Genomic DNA, 23,374 nt, shown 5'->3' on the forward strand with positions numbered 1-23,374 from the left:
GGTTGGATTATTCTCTCAAAACAGAGCTTCTTTTGTGAGAGACTAATCATTATTCTTTCCAAAGTTCTCAGTAGTTCAAGATAGTCGGACATGTACAGAAAAACACATATGAAGTTTAGTGGGGTTCGTGCAACGGTTGCATAATAATATAATGTAACAATCTTCAAAAACTATATTAGAGCCATTTGTTTGATCCAAAATTTGAAATATACATTATTTTTATTTTAATGAAAAATCACAATTTTTTTTTTTTTTAATAAAGTATAGAAATTATTATTTTTAGCCCAATTAACATAGGCCGTTCATTTTGATAAAATGATTAGATCTAGCATTAGAATGATTTTTTTTTCTTTTCCAATTATATAAATAGTTTTATTATCATTAAATAAATAATGTTAAAAAAAAAAAAAAAATTTTAAATTTGAAAGACTAAATGTATGGTCTAAAGTTGTTGTTGGAAGGAGTTCATTTTGATTATATCTAAGATTAAAATCCAACTATTTGTTTTCTAAATTGATTATCGAGATAAAAAGGGTGTGTGGGTAAAATTTTTGGGTCGTATAAATACCAAAAACATTATTGTGTTTTAGAAGTTTTGGATATTGTGTTGGGAAACGGACCTTTAGCTTTTACCCAAATTACCGAAACAACCCAAAATTTGTATATTGACGATTATACCCCATTTTTTTCTCTCCCAGCGCGAATTCACTCTACAAAGGGGGTTCTCTCCACATTCTCCATCTTTCCTCCCACTTTCCCTCTCTGAGCATCTGTCTGCAGTTTACATCTCTTTCTCTCTCTTGTCCCCCCTCTCTCCATGTGTATTTCTTCAGTTTCTCTCTCTCTAACTCATTAACCACCTCTGTTTCGTTGCGGGTTAAAATAGTAATTCTGGGACTCTCACCATTATATCCCTGAACTTGGAATTTAGGGTTTTATAGACTTCAGTGTTCTATAATCGTGCATGGAGTTGGAAAGCTGAAAGATGAAACCACTGAATCCCCCTACTGCTCATGATCGATTCGTAATAAGTTCAGGGTTGGGGCTTTTCTCGATGTGAGGCTTGCCTTTTAGGGCTGATCTCATGCCCTAAGGTAATCTATGATTTTCATTTTCTTATTAAATTTTTATTGGTCATTGACTTGCCTGTCACAAAGAGTTTTAGTCTCAGAATCATTAGGATTTTGGTGTTCAATTTCACAAATTAGGATTTTGGTGTTCAATTTCCAAATTAGCATGGAGTTCATGGTTCAGCAAAAGTCTTATTCGTCAGCTCTTTATTGCTGCTGAGATTTTTAGACACTAAACTTTAGAGCTCCACTGTTGTTTTGTAATGCTTTATGGCATACGATTTTTTTGTCGATTTTCAGTAATTTGTCTTCATTGTTGGTGTTGTTGCTGCGTAAGATTTTCTTCAGTTATACGAGCTCAGAAGATCATATATTTCAGGTTTTGTTTGGTATTATTACTCAACCATGGTTTGGTGCAATAAATGCGGGAAAGATCAGCCTACAGTTGATGATAACGGTTACATGTGAGTTTTCTCGTGTTTGATATTCTTTTTCCCCCTCAAATTTCATGTTTGATATGTTTTTTGTATATTTCCTCCTTTGCGTGATCACTCTATGTGTATTTTTTTGTTGACTGCATTGTTTTATTGATGCATTTTTGTTTTTAATATGTGAAAAGAGTCTATATAGAGCGTCACCCTTATACTCTAAAGGTAATGCGCAGCCCAAAACCCACTAGAAAATATTTGTTTGGGTGCTAAAAACCTTCCAATTGATCATCTTGATCTCGAGATGCATGGATATCAAAAAGGAAGAATTCCGTGTCTTAAAAATAGTGCAAAAATAGTGCATCTTGTAAGGCGATCTCTAAACTGTCCATTTTCAAGATTTTCAAGCGTGTATAGATTTGCTCGCCATTTTTGGAACTTTAAATTTCATAATTAGGGATAGAAATAGATTTTCGGGCCATCATAGGGGTTTCCATTACCTGAAGTACTTATTATGGCAGGTGAGCCTTACTTTTTTTGTTTGAGGTTGACGCCTTATATAAACTACATTGTATTCTTTTTCATTTGTATGGGATTGCTTAACATCAGCAGCCATAGTCAGTTGATTGCCTTTTTAAATATATATGTGGACGCCATGTGCTTACTGAATCTCTATTAATGTATGTTCTAGATGCTGTAATAAATGTGGAAGGGTTATTGACTCAAATTACTCCACAGAGGCAGAGTTTGTGAAAACAGCGGGGGGGCAGGTTTGTTACTGTTATTCTTCAGCATAGTCAATTAAAAAACAGTCTTGTTTAATATATAGTAATATATTTTTGAATAATGAATGAGCAAAAGGAATCGTATATCACTTATGATTGATTCATCATAATATTTGGGTCTAAAATTTTATATATTAGTAACAGCTATCATTTTTCTGGATTACTTGTACTGTTTTTGTGGGATATTTTGGAAGAGAGAGATCCTTTCTTTTTTTATCCTGAATTTATCAGGATGTATTTGCTGTGCACACATTTCTCAAAAAAAGATATATTTGCAGTGCACACAGTTCTACAAAAAATGTTATTATTGTTATTGGAAATACATATTCAGCATCGGTAACCCGATATGTTCTGGGTCTATTTATTACTTTTGCTTACTTTTGAGGTTGATTGTTTTCTGATAGTTATTTGATGGTGTTGTTTTTTTGCTTGTTTTGGTGATTGATTGTTTACTGACAGTTAATTTGATGTTTCTAGAGCCGACTAGCTGGTAGCTTCATAAATACTTATGAAAGGGCAGGTTCCCGTGAAATGACTTTAAGAAAAGGTAGGATGTGCTTTAAGATTTTCTCTATTTGGGTTGGTTGTCTAATTAGTTAAATAAATTAGACCCTATTTGATTTTTACTTTCATTCATCTCACTGTCCTCGTTTATAGATTATGTTGTTTTCCTGCTGGTTTCAAAATTATCCCTCCAAAATGTTGAAATTCCAATTCATTTCTAAACTAAAGTACTTCATTTTATTTGGAGTGGCCAAAGTAATTTTATTCCATGTGAATTACTACAACTCTAAATGGTAGCCACGAACGAAAACAGAGGATCTCTTTTGGGGTTTGTATAATGGGGTGTTACCCTTCTTTCTTTTGGTCAGGGCCTTGATTTTGCCTAGGAAAAGGGGGGATGCAGGTTCATGTTCTAAAGTGGGCATATAACACAGTTACTTTGTTTAGTGTTTAGATGTCTTGGGGACTAAGTTGAACTTTTGGTATTGATCACTGATAGGATCTCTGCTTTGATGACTAGATGCTCTGTTTCCTAAGATGATATTCTAGATTCCTAATCAGGCATCTTTGATGCCTACACAGTTCCCAAGGGTTAAGACGTTGTTGGTTGTTGGTTATTTGTGCAATGATGCCATTTATTTAGTTAGATGTCTCCTAAGAGACCAATGCCATTTATTCATGTGATAATCTTATGATTTTATGATGATGCTCGAGTTCTTATTCGCTTCCCCCACCATGGTAACTTGTGCTATGTTGCTTCCATGCAAGGTGTTTGAATATCTACTAAATGCCACTGGTTTCCATGGATCATGTGTTTCTGTTCTTAATGATTTAGTTATGGTCGTATTGCGCACATTCTTACGAGTTATGAGTAGCATTTGGCCTGCCCTTTTATGTTGCACTTACTGTATGTATCTTTTGACTTCATATGTTGATGACATTGTCCTCCAATCTTGTAGGAAGATACGAGATAGAAGAAATCATCACTGCTTTATCTATAGATGGTGGAGAGAATACAATAAATCAAGGGCATCGTCTCTATACGGTGTGCTCAAAAGTCATGCATTGTTTGAAGTGTTTATTGCTTTCTATGACAACTAATATGACCTGAATCTTTCTTGTTGTAAAGCTAGCTGTTGATAAGAATTTCACGCGAGGTCGCAGAACAAAGCACGTTGCAGCTGCCTGTCTTTACATTGTTTGCCGGTGGGTGAGCATTGCCTCCCTTTTATGTTTGTAGAAATGTCGAAATTACTCGTATTTTTGGTCGAATATAGATTTTCGAACACTTTTATAAAGATAAAAATTCCTAATCCAAAAGGGCCTCCTAAGAAGTTCATTTGATATACTATTTTGAACTCGAAGGGCATTTTGTCTTTGTAAGGTGGTATGAATTACTTTGGATGAAATGATCTGGGTAGTTCTGATCCTTTCTCAAGGGTCTGTTCTTGTGACTCATATTTGGTATTTGTTTACGAGGTTCACTTGTCACTTAAAAGTTAGCTTGTCGCTTTGTACTGTTTAGATCATAGTGAGTCTTATATAGATCTTTAACTAGTGCATATCTTTATCGAGAAAGTTGATGACTTCATTGCTATTGTCGGCATGTTTGCTACAGTTTAGGGTCATTTAGTCAATACAAGTATTAGATAGAGATATCGCAATGTGCTTTTATGGTTGAAGGTGACGATGTTTATATATGGAATGTCAATTCAAATTTGTAATGTATTTTAACACTGAGGTTTAAAATGCCCCCCTTTATTGAGGGTTCATATGAAAGAGAAAAATGGAAATCAGAAAGAACGAGAAACAAAAACTAAACTTCCAATGCGCAGAGTTAAAATTTTGGTATTTTATATGGCCATGATTGGGTGGCCAAGTTTTGGAGGAAATTTTGGTATTTTTGTTAGGAAATTTGCACTCACGGAATCGAGTAAGGAATTTGGGTTCATATAGTTTGTAACCTCTTTTATTTCTTTACACATCATTGATATAGATTGCTGTATCTCGGTTGTTTGTAGTTCACCATCACGCATACTGATACCAATGAGGTGGCAGGTAGTTTTCATTATTTCGGTGTTCATTTGTTACTATTTGGCAGCTGGGGATCATTTTCTTGACATGTATTTCACCTTAAATGTTTTTTTTTTAAATTGTATTTCACCTTAAATGTTGATTTTGTTTTTATGGATTTCTATTCTGATTTTCATTGTCGATTAAAAGAAAAAAGGAATCTAGATGGCGGCAGTGATTTTTATATATGCACTGATGTCCGCAATTATCACAACAAACGAAATTATATAATCAGGGAATAAAAAATCATTTCGAGTTAGAAAAATCACTCGTGTCAACTCAACTAGCCAGTGTATTGGAGTTTTATACGGAAAAGCTCAGGATGTATCCAAGTACTTTATTATATAAAAGTTTCGATGTTTGATTTGGCAAAGGAACGATGTTCTCAATGTGGTGGCACTGTGGCATGCCTTATGTGATGAGATGGATTCAAATCCCCAAAATGGACATTTTACCATGATAGAGATCTTTATACAACAATTTGCTGATACTGCATCTATTCATACCCACATTTAATGATCATATTTTCTAACTACTGCATAGATGAGTATGTTGATGTCTAAATGAATGCTCTAATTATCTAGAGTGTGGGTATGATTTAATTTTCTCTATGATAACAATCTTGCGCTGATATATTGTTGATCTTGCCGTGCCCAAGATTGTGATTTTGAAGAATATTATATAAGGAAGCCTCTTATTTTCTCCAATTTGATGTTACATTTCCTTGACCAACTGTCCACCTCTTCTTCTTTTCTTTCTGTCCGCCTCTTCTTCTTTTCTTGTATTTTCTTTGCAACCTTCATTATAGTTTACTCCAGACATGCAGGCCCCGACTGGCATCTATGTTTTAGGTCAGTCATGGTAAATACATGAGGTGATTCATGCATTTGATGGAATGTTAAGACCATTTCTTTAGTATTAGACTTGTTAGATTTTTCTTCTTTGTGAGAATCTATGATCTTATAGTAAGTTCTTATTTGTATTGCAGGCATGAAAAGAAGCCATTTCTTCTCATTGACTTTTCTGACTTCTTGCAGATAAATGTGTATGCTTCCTTTTTTTCCGACTGAGCTTTATAGAATTGAAATCCAGTTTCTGAGTGTCCTGCTTGTTTTTAATTTCCTTTAATACAGTTTTTGCTATAACAAGTATTTTCATGCATGGAGTTCTGAAGTCTGTTCCAGTTATGTGCTAGGTGCGGTATTTTTGCAGCTTGCTAAGCTGCTGAGTCTTCAAGAACATCCTATTGTCCAAAAGCCTGTTGATCCAAGCTTCTTCATTCAACGTTTCACAGCACGTATGTGTCTATTTATTCTTGTTATTTGTTGCATATTAACTCTGTTATTAAGTTTATGTTGGTCTGTATCATTTTAATGGATTTTTAAACTGGTGAGATCTTTCTACTGTGACTTGTTTATACTTGGAAGTACGTTTCCAGTCTTTTAACAGTTTTTAAGATTTTTCTTTTATTGTTTTGGTGTAGCAATAAAGCATTTTGACTATAAATTAAATTCTTAACATTATATATATGTACACACACACACACACACACACACACTCACGCACATATAGGGGGTAATTTCATGCAATGAAGGTAACCATTTCTCAAAAAGAAAAATTTCATGCAATGTTATTGTATAATGAAACAATATTCATAAACCATGTTAGGGCTATTTTTTCTACCCTAATTTTTAAAACACTCTTTTTCATTTCAGTGAATGACTACAAAAAAGTAAAATTTAAAAACAAACCCTTGAAAATGTTTTTTTAGCCCAATTAATATAGGCCATTCATTTTAGTGAGATGCTTAGATCTAGACTTTGGTAAGGATTTTTTTTATTTCCAAATTTTTTAGATGGCTTTATTGTCATTATATTGACACAAATCCCAATAATGGTGATTTGAGCTCTAAGTTGTCCACTAACCTTTGGGTTGTTGAATTGGTGAGGTAGGTAGGATTTGATTGAGAGAGCACTGGTTTCTTCAAAGTTCACTTCAAATGTCAGTATAAATGATGAACTTCGACAGATGAAGATGTCTTCAAAGTTCACTTCCAACTGCGTTGTAACCTGGCTGAGATCTTCGACTCCTCGTCACTGAACTGCGATTCTGAGAAACAAGGGGCACACATCTCTTCCATCATCTTCTTCCATTCCTCTCCTGTAATTTTTGAGACGTCCAAATGTTTTTATTTTTAGAGAGTAACGCTGCCATCCTTTCATTCAAGAAAATGAAGAACACTGAGAAAGTGGCCGCATGGGTTTCATGGCAACCTTCTCTTTCTTCTTCGCACCCTTTTTTATCCTTCTTATCCTGCTTGAACTGAAAATATTGTTGAAGCAATTCAAGAGCAGCCTTATTGTTCTATTCTTCCTGGTAAATCTTCAACAGCTTCGTCCTCTTGTTTCTTTCTGCCCAACTACTTTACAGAGTTCCTTTTCGGCTTGGTGCTTTTCTTCATATGGTTTCTGTTCCTCTATGCTCATGTCCTTCCATTTCCCTCCCAAAATGTTGCTCATCTCCTTTAGCCATGCTTCAGTATTCTTGCTTTTAAGCTGGTTGCAGGGCTCTTTAAACCACAAGTTATATGTTGGACTTGGTTTTGAGAGAAAAAATGTGAGAGGGAATCAGGGAACTCAGGGAAGAACCTAGGTTGAGAGAGAGAGAGAGAGAGAGAGAGAGAGAGAGAGAGAGAAGAAAGTAAAATGGGGAGATGGACTCCCTGATATTTTGGTTTTAAAACAGGGGCAAATGAGTCCCTTGCCGCTCTAAGAAAGCCCCTATGTGGATGGGGAGAGCAAAAATAAAAACTAAAATCTCAGCAAGTTCATTTTCTTAAACTATCATCTCTCTTATAAAAATATTTTATTATTCATAAAAAATGAATTGATTTATTAATTTTTTTGGGGAAAAAGCTACTTACAAAAGAATTGTAGCACACAAGATGCCTTAAAAAATAATAATAAAACTAAAAAATGAAAGAACTAATCAGTATAATCAAATTAAAAAAAAATTCAACGTTATAAATGCATAAAATATTATCTCTATATACATGTAAAACACTTCTTTGTATACATGAAATTTGGAGAAAAAAAAGACGAAGATTATACTCTTTTTTTATGGAATGCGATAATAAATGAAATATTACTATGATTGAGTGATGTCAATTGAAAGTAAAACAATGATATGAATTTAAAATCGAAAGATTTGAAAGTTATCGAAAATTTTGGGGTTGATCTACTAATTTTTGCACTTGGTGCAAATCGATGCCTCTATTCTTTGTTAAAGCATCCCAAATCAAAATCCCTGAACGAGATTGGGTTTTGAGTTTGGATCTAGTTGATCTGACTCTAGAAAATTTTGGTGAATAGTAAATCTGAAATGAAAGTCTCAATGTGAGATTTTTAGTGCTTTTTTATTGAGATACAAGCCTATGATTTGTTGAAGAACCCAAAAATAGGCTTGGGAAACAAGTTTCATTTAAGGTCGACCAACTGTTATGAAGAAATCTCAACTTTTTGAATTCTGCCAAAACCTAGGTCAAACTTTGATCTTCAAATCCATAACATATGATTTTTTCCCCTCAAATTTTTTGTACAATTGATAAATCATGGAATTCAGTTGAAATTTGAGCTCAAATGGATGCTCCACAGTCGAGATTATTGGGGTTTGGATTTCTGCCTCTTTATATTTATGAAAAATGCTCAGATTTTCTTAGAGAGGAAACCTTAGTTTTAGTCATACTGTGAAGTTAACCTTTGATTGTTTGATTTTTCATTGGATGATTCAGGGTGTTTGATTTGTAATCTTTCGTTTTACAAATCACTTTGAGATGAAATGTGGGTTGATCCCTTCCCAATTGGGTGAACCCAATAAAATAAGAAAAATATATCTTATAATAAACCAAAATACCATTGTATTAATGGAAATATTTTTTTCTTATTTTTACTAGGTGCGCCCCTGTGAGAAGAGGGGAAATTTCATCTAAACATATATATTTTTTTAGAAAAAATTCAAAATAAACCCTGTTAGGCGTAGCATTGTGGTTGAAGCTATCCCAGCCATCGATCGAGATTAGACAACTGAGAATAGGAGTCACATATGGCTATATGTGGGAAGCTCCACATGGAAAGGTTTCCCTTTGTAGATTGCATCTTATAAGCACATTAATTACAAATTAGACATGTGTGAATGTACTTTGAATTCTAATTATTTAATAAAAATATAATTTATTACGACTAATTTTCTTTTTTATGACCACATTAATACTTCGATAAATTTTTTTTTTTTTTTTTTAAATATACTTGTAGACACCTGTATCCCGAGTGAGGGAACCATACGAAAACCAAAAGTCCCTTGAGACAACTACCCAGAGACCTGAACTGTTCCCAACACCTAAAAGAACTATACCTCACTACTCAGACCAAGGATAGAACTCAGAGCTCAACAAGGCAGCCTCAGACGACCCCCAAGAGAAAAAGAGGGCCAAAAATGAAGGACCATGACAAGAAACAAATGCTTAAAGGAGAAAGAGGCCAACTTAAATGGAACAGTCGTCAACGTAGGTTCCAAAGGCGTTTGTAAGGCGGTGATCCCTACAACGTAGGTTGGAAAGCCGTTAGCAGAAAAGGCAAAGACGTTGGCTTCTCTTTGGTCAGAAGGCCGGCTTAACCGCCTGACATCGGAATGAAGGAAATTGTCATCATTATGAAAACATAGGAGCTATCGACATCAACAAAGTTGGTGTCAACAGTGGCTTCTGATTGGTTGGACAGCTGGCTTAACCGCCTGACACCGGAGTGAGGGAAATTGTAATCAACTAATCATTATAGAAAACAATGGATCAAATGGTGTTGACGGCTGTGACCTACTTGACACCTCCTGATTGGCCAGGGCAACCACTATCTGCTTGACATTGAAATGCGGGAACTGAAACCAAATGATTGCAGCATCATTAACCGAAACGATGATGACAACGTCGTTGACCCACCTGGCTACTTCTGATTGGCCAGAACCACTGTCAAAGACAAATTCCCAGACGGACAGTTGGCGTCATGATGGTGTTACTGAAAGCACCACCCTTGTTGACAACCTTGAGAGCCTTGTTTTGTCCCCAAAATACCTCTCAACAAAGAGCCTTGTATCGACAATGAGCTTGCCACTCCTGTTGTGTCTTCAACATGGCACCACCGGTAATCACGCGGGTCGTAACATCAAGGTAGCGTGTCATGCAAACCTGTAAACATTGCAGGCCAACAAGTGTCACAACTTTGTTGATGAAATAGACAACAACGATGGCCATCAACGGCCCAGGTGTGATCTCATATTTTGATGGCGTTTGGGAATGCCACCTGACTATAAATTGAGGCACGCTCCCCCCCCCTTATGAAGAAAGAATTTTGGCACCAAGGCTATACCATTTTCAAACTCACCAGACCCTGCCTATTCGAACCCAAACCCAAATTCGACCCGAACCTAATCTCGCCCTAAACTGTGATTCCCAATCCTATTTCCAAACCCCAAATTAAATCGCTTACATTGACTTTAATCAGCGAATCTCTGAAAGCTCAGGAAAGGCCACGCTTGGATTGATCTTGAATGCTGTCTCCGAGCGCCGGACCTTGAAATTTGAAATATTTCTAGCGGCATTAACTTTGTTAGTTTCTTGTCTTCCAACTCTAATAACCGTTATTACCTACACAAAAGTCATTTAGAGCAACTTATTTGCCCTAAAGATATCTTATAAGGACGTACACGTCCATCTCTCTCTCTCATGCCCAAACAACGCCAATCCCATCCCCTCTCTCTCTCTCGTTCCCAATCTCTTTCTCTCTCTACCCCAAAACCCTCTCTCCCTCTCTCTCCCCCAGATTGACCTCTGTGCCATACCCCTCTCTACCCAATATCTCTCTCAATCGATATTTCTTGTCTGTGTTTCTTAAATGGATGGACATGGCTCTTTTGAACTCTCGTTCTCGAGATACACAAATGTGGTGGCCATTTCTTGTAGTTAAGAGCAATGACAACCTTCGCTCTCTCTCTCTCTCTCTATATATATATATATATATATATATATATATATATATATACCATTATTTATTGTTTGGCGCAAATCCCACTCAAGCCTCTCAGCTAGGTCCATGCTCCTTTCTCACACTGCGTTCATGGAATTACTTCCATTATTTAGTGTTTTGCTCAAAACCACATTCAAGCCTTTTGATACATATTTTTTGACATCAAATTCAACGATTTGGGCTATGCTTCATCAATGTATTCATTATTCAAGGATGATGAGACTCTCTCTCCCCTCTAAAAGTATTTTTTATTCAAAGATGATGGAAGTCTCTCCCTCTCTGAATGCAGTGTGAGAAAGAAGCATGGACGCACGTGTTGTGCCGTATTGGGCCCTTCAAATTTTGACATGAACTCAGCTGAATCACTGAAAGTGATGAGCTGGTCACAACATATTTTACTAAGATGCTGCCTCACTTTCTCTCTCTAGATTTACTAAGCATAAAAATTCCAAACCCCAACATTTTGAATCTAGAACCTTCTCTCTCTAGAGCTCAGATAAGGGAGAGAGGCGAGAGAGAGACTGAGGGTAGGTTTGGGGTAGAGAGAAATAGATGAGTGTGTCCTTACAAGATTTGTTTAGGGCAAATAAGTTGCATAAATGACTTACACGTGGGTAAAAACTGTTTAGGGGTTTGAAATAGATGAGTGTGTCATTTTTCTATTTTACTCTTTCCGTTTATTTTTTCCATTTTCGGCTGTATTTCGAACTTTTTCCAAATCTCTCCCCCTTCTACTCCCGATTTCTTAAAATCTTTGTACAAGTTTTATGCTTAGAGCGAGCGAGGGTCCTCTGGCTTGACCCTCGCCCCGATTGCAATTCAGTGGGACCCATTCTTTACCATTCCCACTCTGCAACGAGTTTAGGCCCGAAACCAGGCCGGGACCCAGTCCTGACCGAAATTTTCGAGTATAAACAATATTATCATTAAAATTTCTTTTTTAAAGTGTAGCTTTTATCCTAGGTATCTTATTTCCAAATGGTTAAGCCATCTCTCTCTTTCTCTCTCTCTCTCTCTCTCATACACACACACACTCGTCTGTGTGCTTGTGCATTGCTCATGTTTCATTCTATTTACAACATAAATGTGGAAACTTTGAAGTTTTGCGGCTGTAAGACCCATCATAGCCCATTATGCCCAATAATCATGCTGATACTAAATGATGCCTAAACATGTCTTTCTTTATATGTTTTTCAGGTCTAGTGGAGTACAGTACAAGAAACACTTCTGGGGCTGCATACCAATTTAAGAAGAACAACAAAATTTCTAATACTGCATTGAACATCGTAGCTAGTATGAAACGAGATTGGTTGCAGGTGACTCGTTTTTTGCATCTTATGAAGCTAGAGTTTATTTTTACATTTCATTCTCAAGTTCTTAAAGTTTCAATGTTGAGGCTTAAGATCTCTTTGTTTTTGAAGATACTTCCTATCTTACTACTTGCAGACAGGGAGAAAACCAAGTGGATTATGTGGTGCTGCATTGTATATCGCTGCAAACTCTTATGGCATCAAATGTTCAAAATCAGATGTTGTAAGTTCATCTTTATTTGATTTCTAGTGCGGTTCTAATCTAGATGGTTTGCTGTCATGTGGATGTTATTGTCATTATTTTGCTGTGCATTCTAAACTTCAAGGCATCCATTTTTCTTGGTAAGTGATAGTTTTATTCATTTCAAAGAGGTGAAAGTACAGGCTATATGGAGAATATTCCTGTGGAAGAAGGAAATAAAAATTCCCATGTTTCTCTCCCAGATTTTTCCATGCTATCTGCTAATGACTTTTCCACAATTTTTCTCTATAATTTTTTAATAATGTGCACTTATGCTGACTCTTTTGGTTCTGATTGGATTGGCATGGTTTTTATGCCTCATTTGATTTATTAGACATTCTATGTATATAAGAAAATTTATCAAAATGCACCTAAGTGATGAACAATATAACATTTTACCCATTTCTTTTAATTTAATTTCAAAAAGCCCTTCACACATGATCATTAGGTGGAATAATTTAAAATGGGTAAAATGTAGGTGCATTACTTCATTACTTGCATGCTTTTTCAGAAGATTGTGTATGTATATGCTTGTAACTGGCAACACGCATATGTATGCATGTATGAATGTAGAAACACATGTATGTATGCATGTATGAATGTAGAAACACATGTATGTATGCATGAATGAATGTATTTGAGTGCCGGACCCCATACTATTAAGATATAGTTGCTTCTCATTTCCTGCTAATCTGCTTTCCTTCCTACTCCGTTCCATGCCACGAACTATTTATCAGAGCAATCCTTGAGAAACCAAAATTTACATCAAAGTGAGTGGTTAATTTTCTACTTCTCTATGTAAGCTACTGAGCCTAGTGTTTGCACCCTTAGATGTTTCTTGTTTTTGTGTATAACTTAGCATAAACATAGGTCTCATTGTTTTGTTGTTGTTGTTGTCGTGTGTGTGTGTGTGTTTTGTTTGTTTTTTTTTTTTGGTTGGTGGGGATGGTGGTGGTGGTTTGGTTTGCAAGCAGTTAAATCAGTAAACAACACATAGTCATTGTCTCTTTGTTTTAGTTTACTCTCATGATTGTTTCCTTTTATTCAATACTCATGGCTAATATGCATGTGTGCTGCAAAATTTCATCAGATAAGAGTTGTACATATTTGCGAGGCAACATTGACAAAACGACTTATCGAGTTTGAGAATACAGAGTCAGGAAGCTTAACGGTATACTTCTTGTGCGGAATTACCAATGACCTTATCTGAAATTCAATGTTTTCCTTTTTTTTTTCTTGATTTTGTTTTTATGCGTAATTTCTTGGGCATTACTTTTGGAACAAAGTGTTGAGATACTAAAGTGCCGTTTCCATGAAGATAAGTGAACATCATGCACTGAAAATTAGGAGTCTTTCGGTTCTCTAGAATATTGGTGGGCACAATATGGCCTGGTCCAAGTTCCAAGAAACACATATTTTTTGAATTTTCATCTTTCTGCATTTTATCAACAACAACAGTTTGCAACAATCTGTGGAAAATCGTCAAAGTCCACCTTCTAAAGAAAACTATTGCCAATCTGACTTCTATTCTGGAGCTCTCTTCATTGTAGGTAGGCTGAAATGCTTATCTCCATGTGGAATCACAGCAGACTCTCTTTTATCATTGTTACGAGACACCTGAAGATTCAATCTCCACTTGTGATGTATTCTTCCCAGTCAAAATGTTTGAAGCCCTAATTTCCATATATGTAGTATAACACCTCAAGGGTCTTTTTTCTGAAGTTGTTGTTGTTTTTCACCCCTGAATTCGGTGCCAACCATTATTGGATTCCATCTCATGTGTTAGGAGGGACTTTTTATTTCTAATGCTTTTCTGAGTTGAGCTTCAAAGTGTCAAGTTACTAGTGTGGTATATTAGTGTCATAAGCCGATACAATTATCCTTGCCTACAACAAAACTGCTGAACTTACTGCCGTACAGACTGCAAATCATCTCGATGCTCTAGATGGAAGAAGTCAACTAAAATTTATTATGAAGTAAACACGATTACTGATAAGTTTAGTGTTAAGACATCCAAAATCGTGGCTCCGTTACAGAAGTCTATCCAAAATTCGAAATAAGACATAATTGCCTTCAACTTAGCTGTTTCTTTTATAAGTTTATTCGCTTCCAAAAAAATTGCTCTGTAAGGTAGTTCTTATGCCCGGATTCCTAAATTATTGGTTTTACTTCTGGGTATAACCTTGTAAAAATTAAAATATTTGAACCTAGCTTGTCTCTTTGTGCATCATGTCATTTATTTTCCTATTGTCCATAGCTTGAGGAGTTCAATACCATGGCTGAGGAGCTTAGGTTTTCATGTCCACCACCAATTCCCAAGAAAAATGAAATGTCAGATGTGCTTTGTGAACACAAAGGTAGTGGATTGCCACATTTTGCTCATGGACTTTGTGAAGAATGCTATCATGAGGTAAAATCATGCTTTTTGTGACATTCCATTTTATTCATCACTTCATTTAATCTTTTTTGGTGAGTAAATTGCTGAATTCTCTGAAAATTTTCTACTTGGTTACATATATGTCTTATCCTTATTTTTTATGCAGTTTTGGAATATCTCTGGAGGTATTCAGGGAGGGTCTGAACCTCCTGCTTTCCAGCGTGCTGAACAACAACGAATGGCTAATGGAAGTGCTGATGCTAGGGATAAGGAGTCAGATGTCCATATCATGGATTCTGAAAGAGATATCATGCATCTCCTTGTATGTGTAACTGGCAATTTTGCATCCCAGGGCAATGTCGCATACATTTCTTACTGGGGTGTGCTAACATATACAGCTTTGCATATTAGCAATCAAATTATCCTGACAAAGTTAACATAAGGATTGGAAGCTTGGCACTGAAAATGAGATGATCAATTTGTAGATTTATGCACTTTCCTGATAAATAGTTTCCAAATACCAAGGGCGATTACATAATTAAATAACCATATTATGTATGAGGATAGAATACTCGAATGTCTGGGTGCCAAATGTTGGGGTCTTGCTAGATTTTCTTCTTCTTGTGATTCTTTTCTAGTAAAAGCGAAATGCTAAATTGTTCATCTCATGTTTAAGGTTTTGAGGCAGAATAGCATCAGGAATGAGATGTGTTTTCAGGTGTTGGGCTTCTAATGAAGTGTTTTTGGGCCAGGGTTTTGGGGGGCTCGTGTCAATGAGAACATGTAGATTCACGTAGAACTCTTTCAGGCAAGATTTTCTTCAGGTGTAGGTATGAGATAGTAGGTTGGAATCCATCCTCCTAGTTTCTTAGGTTTTCTTTTTTATAGGGTTTTTTTCTACTGTGGTCAATAGGTTATTCAGTGGGTGATTTCAATTATGGGATGCTTTCAGGCTTCACCTGGGGGCCAATGGAGTTGGTTCTGAGTTTTAATTGGAAATGTTTGGAGAGGGTTCCTTTGATCTAATGACTAGAACCTTTTTATGTACGGGATTTGTTTGTCGAGTGTACTGTAGCTATCTTGGTATAACTTTCACTATTTACATCTGAACTCTTGCTTGCATGTGGTCTCTGCTTCTTTTCATTCCATGATTTTTTTCCCTGTATGGCATTGTATACTTAAATTTGTTTTCTCCACGCACTTGTTTGCCAGGATGATGGAGCCATGGAATCTGATTCTGCAATTAATGCTAAGGGCACAGAAAATGAAGCAGCAGCCTCTAGAGACTCCGAAAGTGTTAATGAATCATGTAGTACTGAATGTCAGGAAGGAAAAACTCATGAAAGTGGTTATGCATCCATGAGCAATCCGAACATTGACAACCACCATGAAAAACCCGAAGGCTCTCTTCCTAAGGATTTAAGTGAACATCAAGTGGTTGATGAGACGGCACCTAATGAATTTCAGGAAGACCCAGAAACAGATGTTTTAGCATCTGATGATGAATCAGAAACCCTTTCAGATATCGATGATCTTGAGGTGTTTGCAATTGCCGTTACTTGATCTTTATGATCCCACCACTTTATGATTTTATAACTGTTCCTCTCTCTAGATTGGGGATTGGCTTTTTTCATTGGGCATAAATTCCTGGATAACGTCTGTTTAGGAAAAGTACTGTTTCTTACATAATTTTGAAAAATGCCCTCACACGGTACAAAGAAATCTCCAAATTTTATTAAAGAGTAACCCACATGTTTCTCTTAGTTCTCTACCTAAGATATGTCATGGCTGAAGTTTGCCTCAGTTGCTGAATGGGTTATCCTACAGGTAAATGGCTATATCCACAATGAGGAAGAGACGCGCCTAAAAACCATAATTTGGACAGAAATGAACAAGGAATATCTTGAGGTGGGCAGCAATGATTACGATGACTAGAATTTTCTTTTATGCATGTTATAGAATAATGAGTTCTGACGTGATATTTCTATAGGAACAAGCAGCTAAAGAGGCTGCTGCTGCAGCTGCTCGGGCAGCATATGAGGCTGATATTGCAAACTGTCATGGAGATGCTCTTGAACTTGCTAAAGCAACTGCTGCTGCTATTGCAAAGATGAAGAAGGTAAACCAAACTCAAATGTTTTGACTCTTAATTTCTCTTGAGACTTTCATATTGCTCATAGGAATGGTAGCTTTCACTTAATTATCTGGATCTCTGTTGGTGAGACAGAATGTTATAACTAGGAGTCAGAAAGGTGATGATACTTTGTTGTGTGTTTTGAGAGTGGTGAAAGTTCTTTGTATTTCTTTAGAACTGGTGCAAAGGTTAGCACCGTGGTTTTGTACTTGCATACAGGGTTGTCCAGGGCACTATGTTTTGGAAAATTCTGTCATAATCCAATAGGCTCTTTAGAACTAGAAAACATATCTGTTGGCTCGTCATAGTTGCAATGAAATGATGGACAGTGCTGGAGAGAGGGAGATCCACCGTAACAAAACATGACCCCGAGGGTTGCTCCTACTCTCTCCATCACCATCCATCAATTTAATGACAGCGATGACTCCAAAAGTCTCCGATTTTACTTAGTCCCTTGGCTAAGAGTGTATTGTTCCCTTTGAGAAATGTTTTGACTCTCTTTTGGCTTCAAGTAGTTTGTGCCATTCCTAATCTGGCATGATGCAGGATAAGCAACAGAAAAGGGCTGAAGAAGCCAGGAATGCAACTCCTGCTCAAACTGCAGCTGAAGCAACCCGCCAAATGCTGACTAAGAAGGTAATCCTGAGATTTTAAGTCATTATGTGAGGCTTGAGGAGTAAAAATTTCTTGGTTCTATTGTCTACTACTGGAAATGACCAAGTTGGATGTACCGAACATTGGGCACCCTAGAAATTGAGACAAAGCAGTAGTTTTTCCCCATGTATTCCTGTTGTTTGGGTTTGGACAAATCCCAAGTTTTATTTTTGCTGTACATATATGTAATTAAGAAATTCATAAATTCATACCTATGATTCCTTTCATTGATTTTGTATGGTGCATGAGATAGAATTATAATAGTCCTGCTACTTCTGCTTTGCAATTCTACCTTAGATGGATATTTTCCTCAGAGATACAATTGAAAACATGTATCAGAGACTACATATTTGCGGCTGTTTTCTCAATGCAGGAGCAAATGTATCTTCGAGATGAGGAAACTTTGGTTGATTTATTTTATGTCCATATTCCTAGGTGTTCACTTGCATTTCTCCTTTACCAAAACTTCCATTTTTTCCTGAATACTTAGTCTTAGTCCGGGTTGAATACTTATATTGCATGTTGTATTGCAGAAAATCAGTTCGAAAATCAACTATGAAGTGCTCAATAAACTCTTTGATGAAGAGACAGTATGTTAATGTCTCACTCTGCATTCTTGTGTTTCCTTGTTGCAGAATCTCTCTCTCTCTCTTTTGCTCTATATATATATATATATATATATATATATATATACTTTTTTCCTTTCTTTTTTTAGTATGGGTGTGGTTTGTAGAGAGCCGAGGCTCTAAACAATCAATTTAGAGCCCACCTTCAAATAGTGTTGAGAAATGTGGTTGCCATATGGAAAATATTTGTGATAGCTTTAAAATATATTTTCATCTTTAATTATAAAATTTAAAGTTTCAAAAATATAGTGTAGATCGAGCAGATGTAAGAAAATTTGAAAATCTTGAAAATTGACGGTCCAAAAATGCATTACAATATGCACCATTTTTTTCTCATGTCCATGCATCTTGATGTCGAGATGATCAATTTGAAGACATTTAGACATCAAAACAACCTCTTCTAGTGAAATTTCTGAGGTAGGCTCTAATTTGATTGTTTAGAGCCTAGGCTCTATATAAACTTTTTATTTTTTCCTATATTATATATAGAATGTCAACATCTCATAGAAGGTTCTGGTATAGACACAGCTCTATAACGTCAACATGAAGTCCTAGAAGGTTCTGGTATAGTCAGAGCTTAGTACTGTCCGATCGATGGATTGGATGATGATGGAGGGATAGTGGGTCTAGAAAGACATGTCATTAGTTCAACCATACACCCTGCTTTCCCTCCACCATTCAACCAAATGTTTGGATGCCAATGAGTGTATTGTTGTCATGATCATATAGGTCATACTACAGGTTCCCCTACTCAGGCTCTGTTTGAATTGTTTATATTTTTCTTCTTGTTATTCTTTCTTAGTCTTAAATGACCAAAATGATTGTGTTTGTATGTTGTGTGCTTTTTACAGCCGGCAAAGGATGAGGGTAAAACCCAAGATGGTGATGCAGAAGAAGTCCCGAGTAGTAAGAGACAACGGACAAAGTCATCTCACGGTGATTCACGTGCTCAGAAGACCAAGGATGAGAATGATAGAGGATTCGATACTGAAGCCTTGAATGATGACAATGGATATGAGGAACAGCATGCAGGGGAAGATTATGGTTACGAAAATGCACAAGGTTATGGGAATGCAGAAGAAGGTTATGGTTATGGGAATGCAGAAGAAGGTTATGGTTATGGGACCGCCGAGGAAAAGTATGTTTATGAAGAAGATTACGGTTCTGATTATGGATATTAAAATTTTGACTCTCTCCCTCTCTGTCTTTCTTCTCACTCTCTCAGTTGGTAAGCTGGTTATCTGAACCCTGAATCCAATTTTCAAATATTTTGCCTCTTTTCTCTTTCATGGGTATTGATTTTTTTCCTTTTCCTTTTTTTTTTTTTTTTTTCAGTGTCACGGTGAGAAGGCAATTCATATGTAAATATACTCCATGGCCAGCAGCATGCAAGTGTGCTGGACCCAATTCATTGTATTGCGGCTTGTAGGTACTTGAAATATTGAGGGTTTTTTTTTTTTATGGATTTTTTATTTGTGATGACAATAATATGGTACCCTTTTAAATGGGAAAGGACGACACAATTCAGTTGTGAAATTTGATTGATACTTTAGTGGTTAGTTATTCTGATTTTCCCCTCTATTTGTTTGATGCAAAGTTGATCATTTATTTGATCTTGCTTTATTTCGTGTTCTAATTTACACTCACGCCATATTTTTTTTTTTGTGAAGTTATGGAATATGAGTAACTACTAATAATATAATTGGAAAACCAAGTTACTGGTTGACTTCAGTGCTTAGCGGCAGAACTTTAGTTCTCGTGCGGTTGGGTTTCGGGTTCTAATCCCGCAAGGGCCATTTTTTGAAGTTTATAGGGTAGGTCGTGTATGAATAAAAAGTTGGTCATTGGTCGCGTATGAAAAAGTCTGCTAAAAAGTCATTGGTCATTGGTCGCGTATGAAAAAGTCTGCTAAAAAAGTTTGATAGGGCTGTGCAGCCCGATCAAGTAAAGTTCTCACCTTTTATATAACTAACTCTATATAACTCGTCTAAAATTACTAGTAAATCGAAAGTAGTTGTGAAAAAAAAATTATATCAAACATTATAGTAGTTGTGAAAAATATTAAGATTTCAAGTTCTAAAAATAATAGTAACCGAATTATTTAAGCCAATTGTAGCCGAATTATTTAGGCTAAAAATGATAGTGACTATTGTAACCGAATAATTTAGGCCATCTATTTTGCTCTAAAAATAAATGTTTACAGATCCACAACATCTGTACTGTTTTTTTAGTTTTAAATTTTATTGTTGGTGTTGGAAATTGATTTTAGAGGTTATTATAGATATTTTCTTTACTGAAATTTCTTTATGAACGAGGATTTAAGGTGAAGCTTGAAATTTCATCCAAAAAAATAGTGTATCATGTAACATATTATTCAACCGTCCATTCTCAAGATTTTTATGTACTTGTAGATCTATTTGATTTGAATCATTTTTATGGTTATAAAGTTTATAATTATAAATAAAAATAGATTCTCACGCCATTCTAAGAATTTTTTACCCTAAGATTATATTTAGGATAAAATTTGGCGGCATGCCTTGATTTGATTGGTTAAAGTTGCAACCTTATGCAAACCACACCCTTTAAAAAATAGAAAACTCAAAACTAGGCTTAGGCTTAGGCTATGAATAAAACAAAACTTCATTTAAAACTCATTGAAATTTGCATATGGAAAATTTTAAAATTAATCTTCTTGACTTATATTATCATCGATGTTAATAAGAAAAGAGGGGGGATTTCAAATCTTAGAAAAGGCGTATCTTATAACACATTACACCAAAGATTTGCAAGGTTTGAATGTTTTTTAACTTTAAATTTCTTTGCGATGTATGGAAATTGATTTTCGAGACGGTTCACATGTTGGAATTTTATTTCTAAGTAAATATTTGAAGTGATGTTTTATTTTTTTACCATAAGGCCTAATGATTGAATAAATTGTATCCTTTAGAAATACTGCAAATTAGAGGCTCTAGTGAATTGCTTGGAATCACCAACCGAGTGATCTGGTTTGATTCGAGCGAGGCCGGAGCTGACTAGGCAATGTCTCGAATATTGTTAAAATAGGGGAATCGTAATATACCTAAAATATTGTTCATAAATCGGTTTTTGGTCCAAAAAATTAGAAGCAAGCAATTAGGTTTAGAATATGAACCGTCAAAAAATAAAGAGAAGTATTTTTCTTGCGTTTACTTGGACAAAACCTATATATTTATACAAATATTTTAGCACATATATACGTGTTATAGCTTTCAAAATAGGAATTGATTATCCTATACAACAAACTCATTCAAATTGCAGTAGCTTTATCTTTAGGAAAAAGTTTATATAAGGTTGTAACCTTAATGTAGAACTACGGATGCACCTAAAAATCCATCGGAAAATATTATTTTAATATTTAAAAACCATCATCTCGACATCGAGATATATGATTATGAAAGAAAAAATGATTTTGAGTCCCAGAAATAATGTGTCTTACAACACATTATTTAGACCATCCATTTTAAATTTTTTTATATAGATCTACTTGATTTAACCATTTTTAGAATTTAATATTTTATAATTAGGTATGAAAATAGATTTTGAAATAATCCTAATAATATTTTACCCCAAAATTATATGTTATGATCAAATTTTAAGGTGCGCATTAATTGGATTGTTTAAGGTTGCAACCTTATGAAAACCACACCCTTGTCTCTATCATACTTTACAAAGAGATAGAGATTCAAACTACAAAGACATAAAAAAATAACATTTAAACAACACAAACAGGTAGACTTTCAAACTAGAAAGATAGATATTCAAACTACAAAGGCGTATTTGGGAACCTAAAATTAGTTAAGTTAAAGGATTGTACATATTTTGGATTTGACTCAAAATCTAATGAAAAAAAGGGACATATAAAGATGGCATAAGATAAAATTTATAATTTGCAACTATTATGAAGACTGTTAAGAATAATTTTATGGCTTCACCTAATATCATTGAGGGTCCTACTTGACAATTCTTTTTCTAAATGTACATTATCCTCAAATCGTACAATAATTTTATGGAGTGCATACCATGAAACAACATCCAACACAAAACAATGACATTAATAAATAACATGAATTATGACCAAGGTATATCATTACTGATAGATATAAAAAATAAAAAAAATAAGACCCTCAATATTGGTTTCCAATTGACAAAAAGCAAAAGCCTAAAATTGTGAAATGCTGACCATCCAAATTACTATACTTATACACCAATGAAATAATAATTTTTTTCAAAAAATACAAAATTAACCAAACTTTTGTATCCATGGAGAAAGTCACATAAAGCTTACTTGTACTAAACAACATGTGCAATTAAACTCAAATTTTTATTTGTTTTATCTCTTCCTCTTTATAGCAATATCTTTGATTTAAAGAAAATAACATTTTTCATTGGGTTACTCTTCTTCTAACTCTACCTATTATTTTGAGATATGTAATTGTTCTAGCAGTATTTTTTCTAGAAATATGTTGACAGTGCTTTTTATTTTATATTATTCAAACTTTTAATGAGCATATGTTTGTGAAAAAATTTATAGAATTTTTTATTAAATCAAGATTTTTAATTTAATCGCACTTTTAATGTGCATATCATGAGAAAATATTCTAAGACATCAAAACAATGAAGAGGAGTGAAGTTTCAACAATTTTTTATAGATTTATAATTGTTCCCAAAAAAAAAAAAGATTAATTGAAGATATGTTGAAAACCCACAATTTTTAACGAATTTAAAAAACATTATTTCTTAAAATAATCGGATTTCAATCAGATACTTGGTATAGTTTGGACCAAGAACTCATGAAATTATAGACTGCATGAACATTTTTAAATTCCCTTCACAACCCTACTAGGGCAGTGATGCCCATGTGGCCATAATTGCAGTGGTTGGTGTTCCAAACTAGAGTTTGAAAAATAGCATTGAAGTGGAAATAAATACTTACGAATTCGATTCCCCATCTTTTTATTCCCATCATTTGGTAGGACAAACATTGTATATGGATACTATTTTCTAGTTTCCAAGTTATCTCTCGGGTGTGGTTTGAATAAGGTTGCAACTTTAAACAATC

The 23,374-nt window shown here is 35.1% G+C and overlaps 1 protein-coding gene across 18 annotated transcripts; it reads left to right on the forward strand.

The window, feature by feature from the left end:
* Positions 1-583: 583 nt before the first annotated feature.
* Positions 584-19,812, forward strand: LOC18421513 (Cyclin/Brf1-like TBP-binding protein). Of its 18 annotated transcripts, none has more exons than XR_002281917.2 (21): positions 586-1,094; positions 1,450-1,534; positions 2,190-2,268; positions 2,761-2,830; positions 3,747-3,832; positions 3,917-3,993; positions 5,849-5,905; positions 6,045-6,157; positions 12,132-12,250; positions 12,381-12,467; positions 13,576-13,656; positions 14,743-14,895; positions 15,029-15,184; positions 16,075-16,401; positions 16,690-16,770; positions 16,853-16,981; positions 17,543-17,632; positions 18,024-18,085; positions 18,184-18,240; positions 19,128-19,504; positions 19,612-19,812. XR_002281917.2 is itself a non-coding variant. In XM_011625390.3 (20 exons), exons 2-19 carry the CDS (start codon positions 1,476-1,478, stop codon positions 19,455-19,457), a joined length of 2,151 nt encoding a protein of 716 aa, XP_011623692.1. In that variant the 5' UTR covers positions 584-1,094; positions 1,450-1,475; the 3' UTR covers positions 19,458-19,504; positions 19,612-19,812. The 18 variants fall into 18 exon arrangements, 14 of the variants coding, with proteins under 14 accessions (XP_011623692.1, XP_011623664.1, XP_088718018.1 ...); XR_016052030.1 differs by having other exon boundaries at positions 19,128-19,414; XR_016052032.1 differs by having other exon boundaries at positions 632-1,094; positions 3,921-3,993.
* The last annotated feature ends 3,562 nt before the right edge of the window (positions 19,813-23,374 follow it).

The sequence above is a fragment of the Amborella trichopoda genome, chromosome 3, assembly GCF_054954075.1.
Source record: "Amborella trichopoda isolate Santa Cruz 75 chromosome 3, AtrichopodaSantaCruz75HAP2 v2.0, whole genome shotgun sequence".
Lineage (NCBI taxonomy): Eukaryota > Viridiplantae > Streptophyta > Magnoliopsida > Amborellales > Amborellaceae > Amborella > Amborella trichopoda.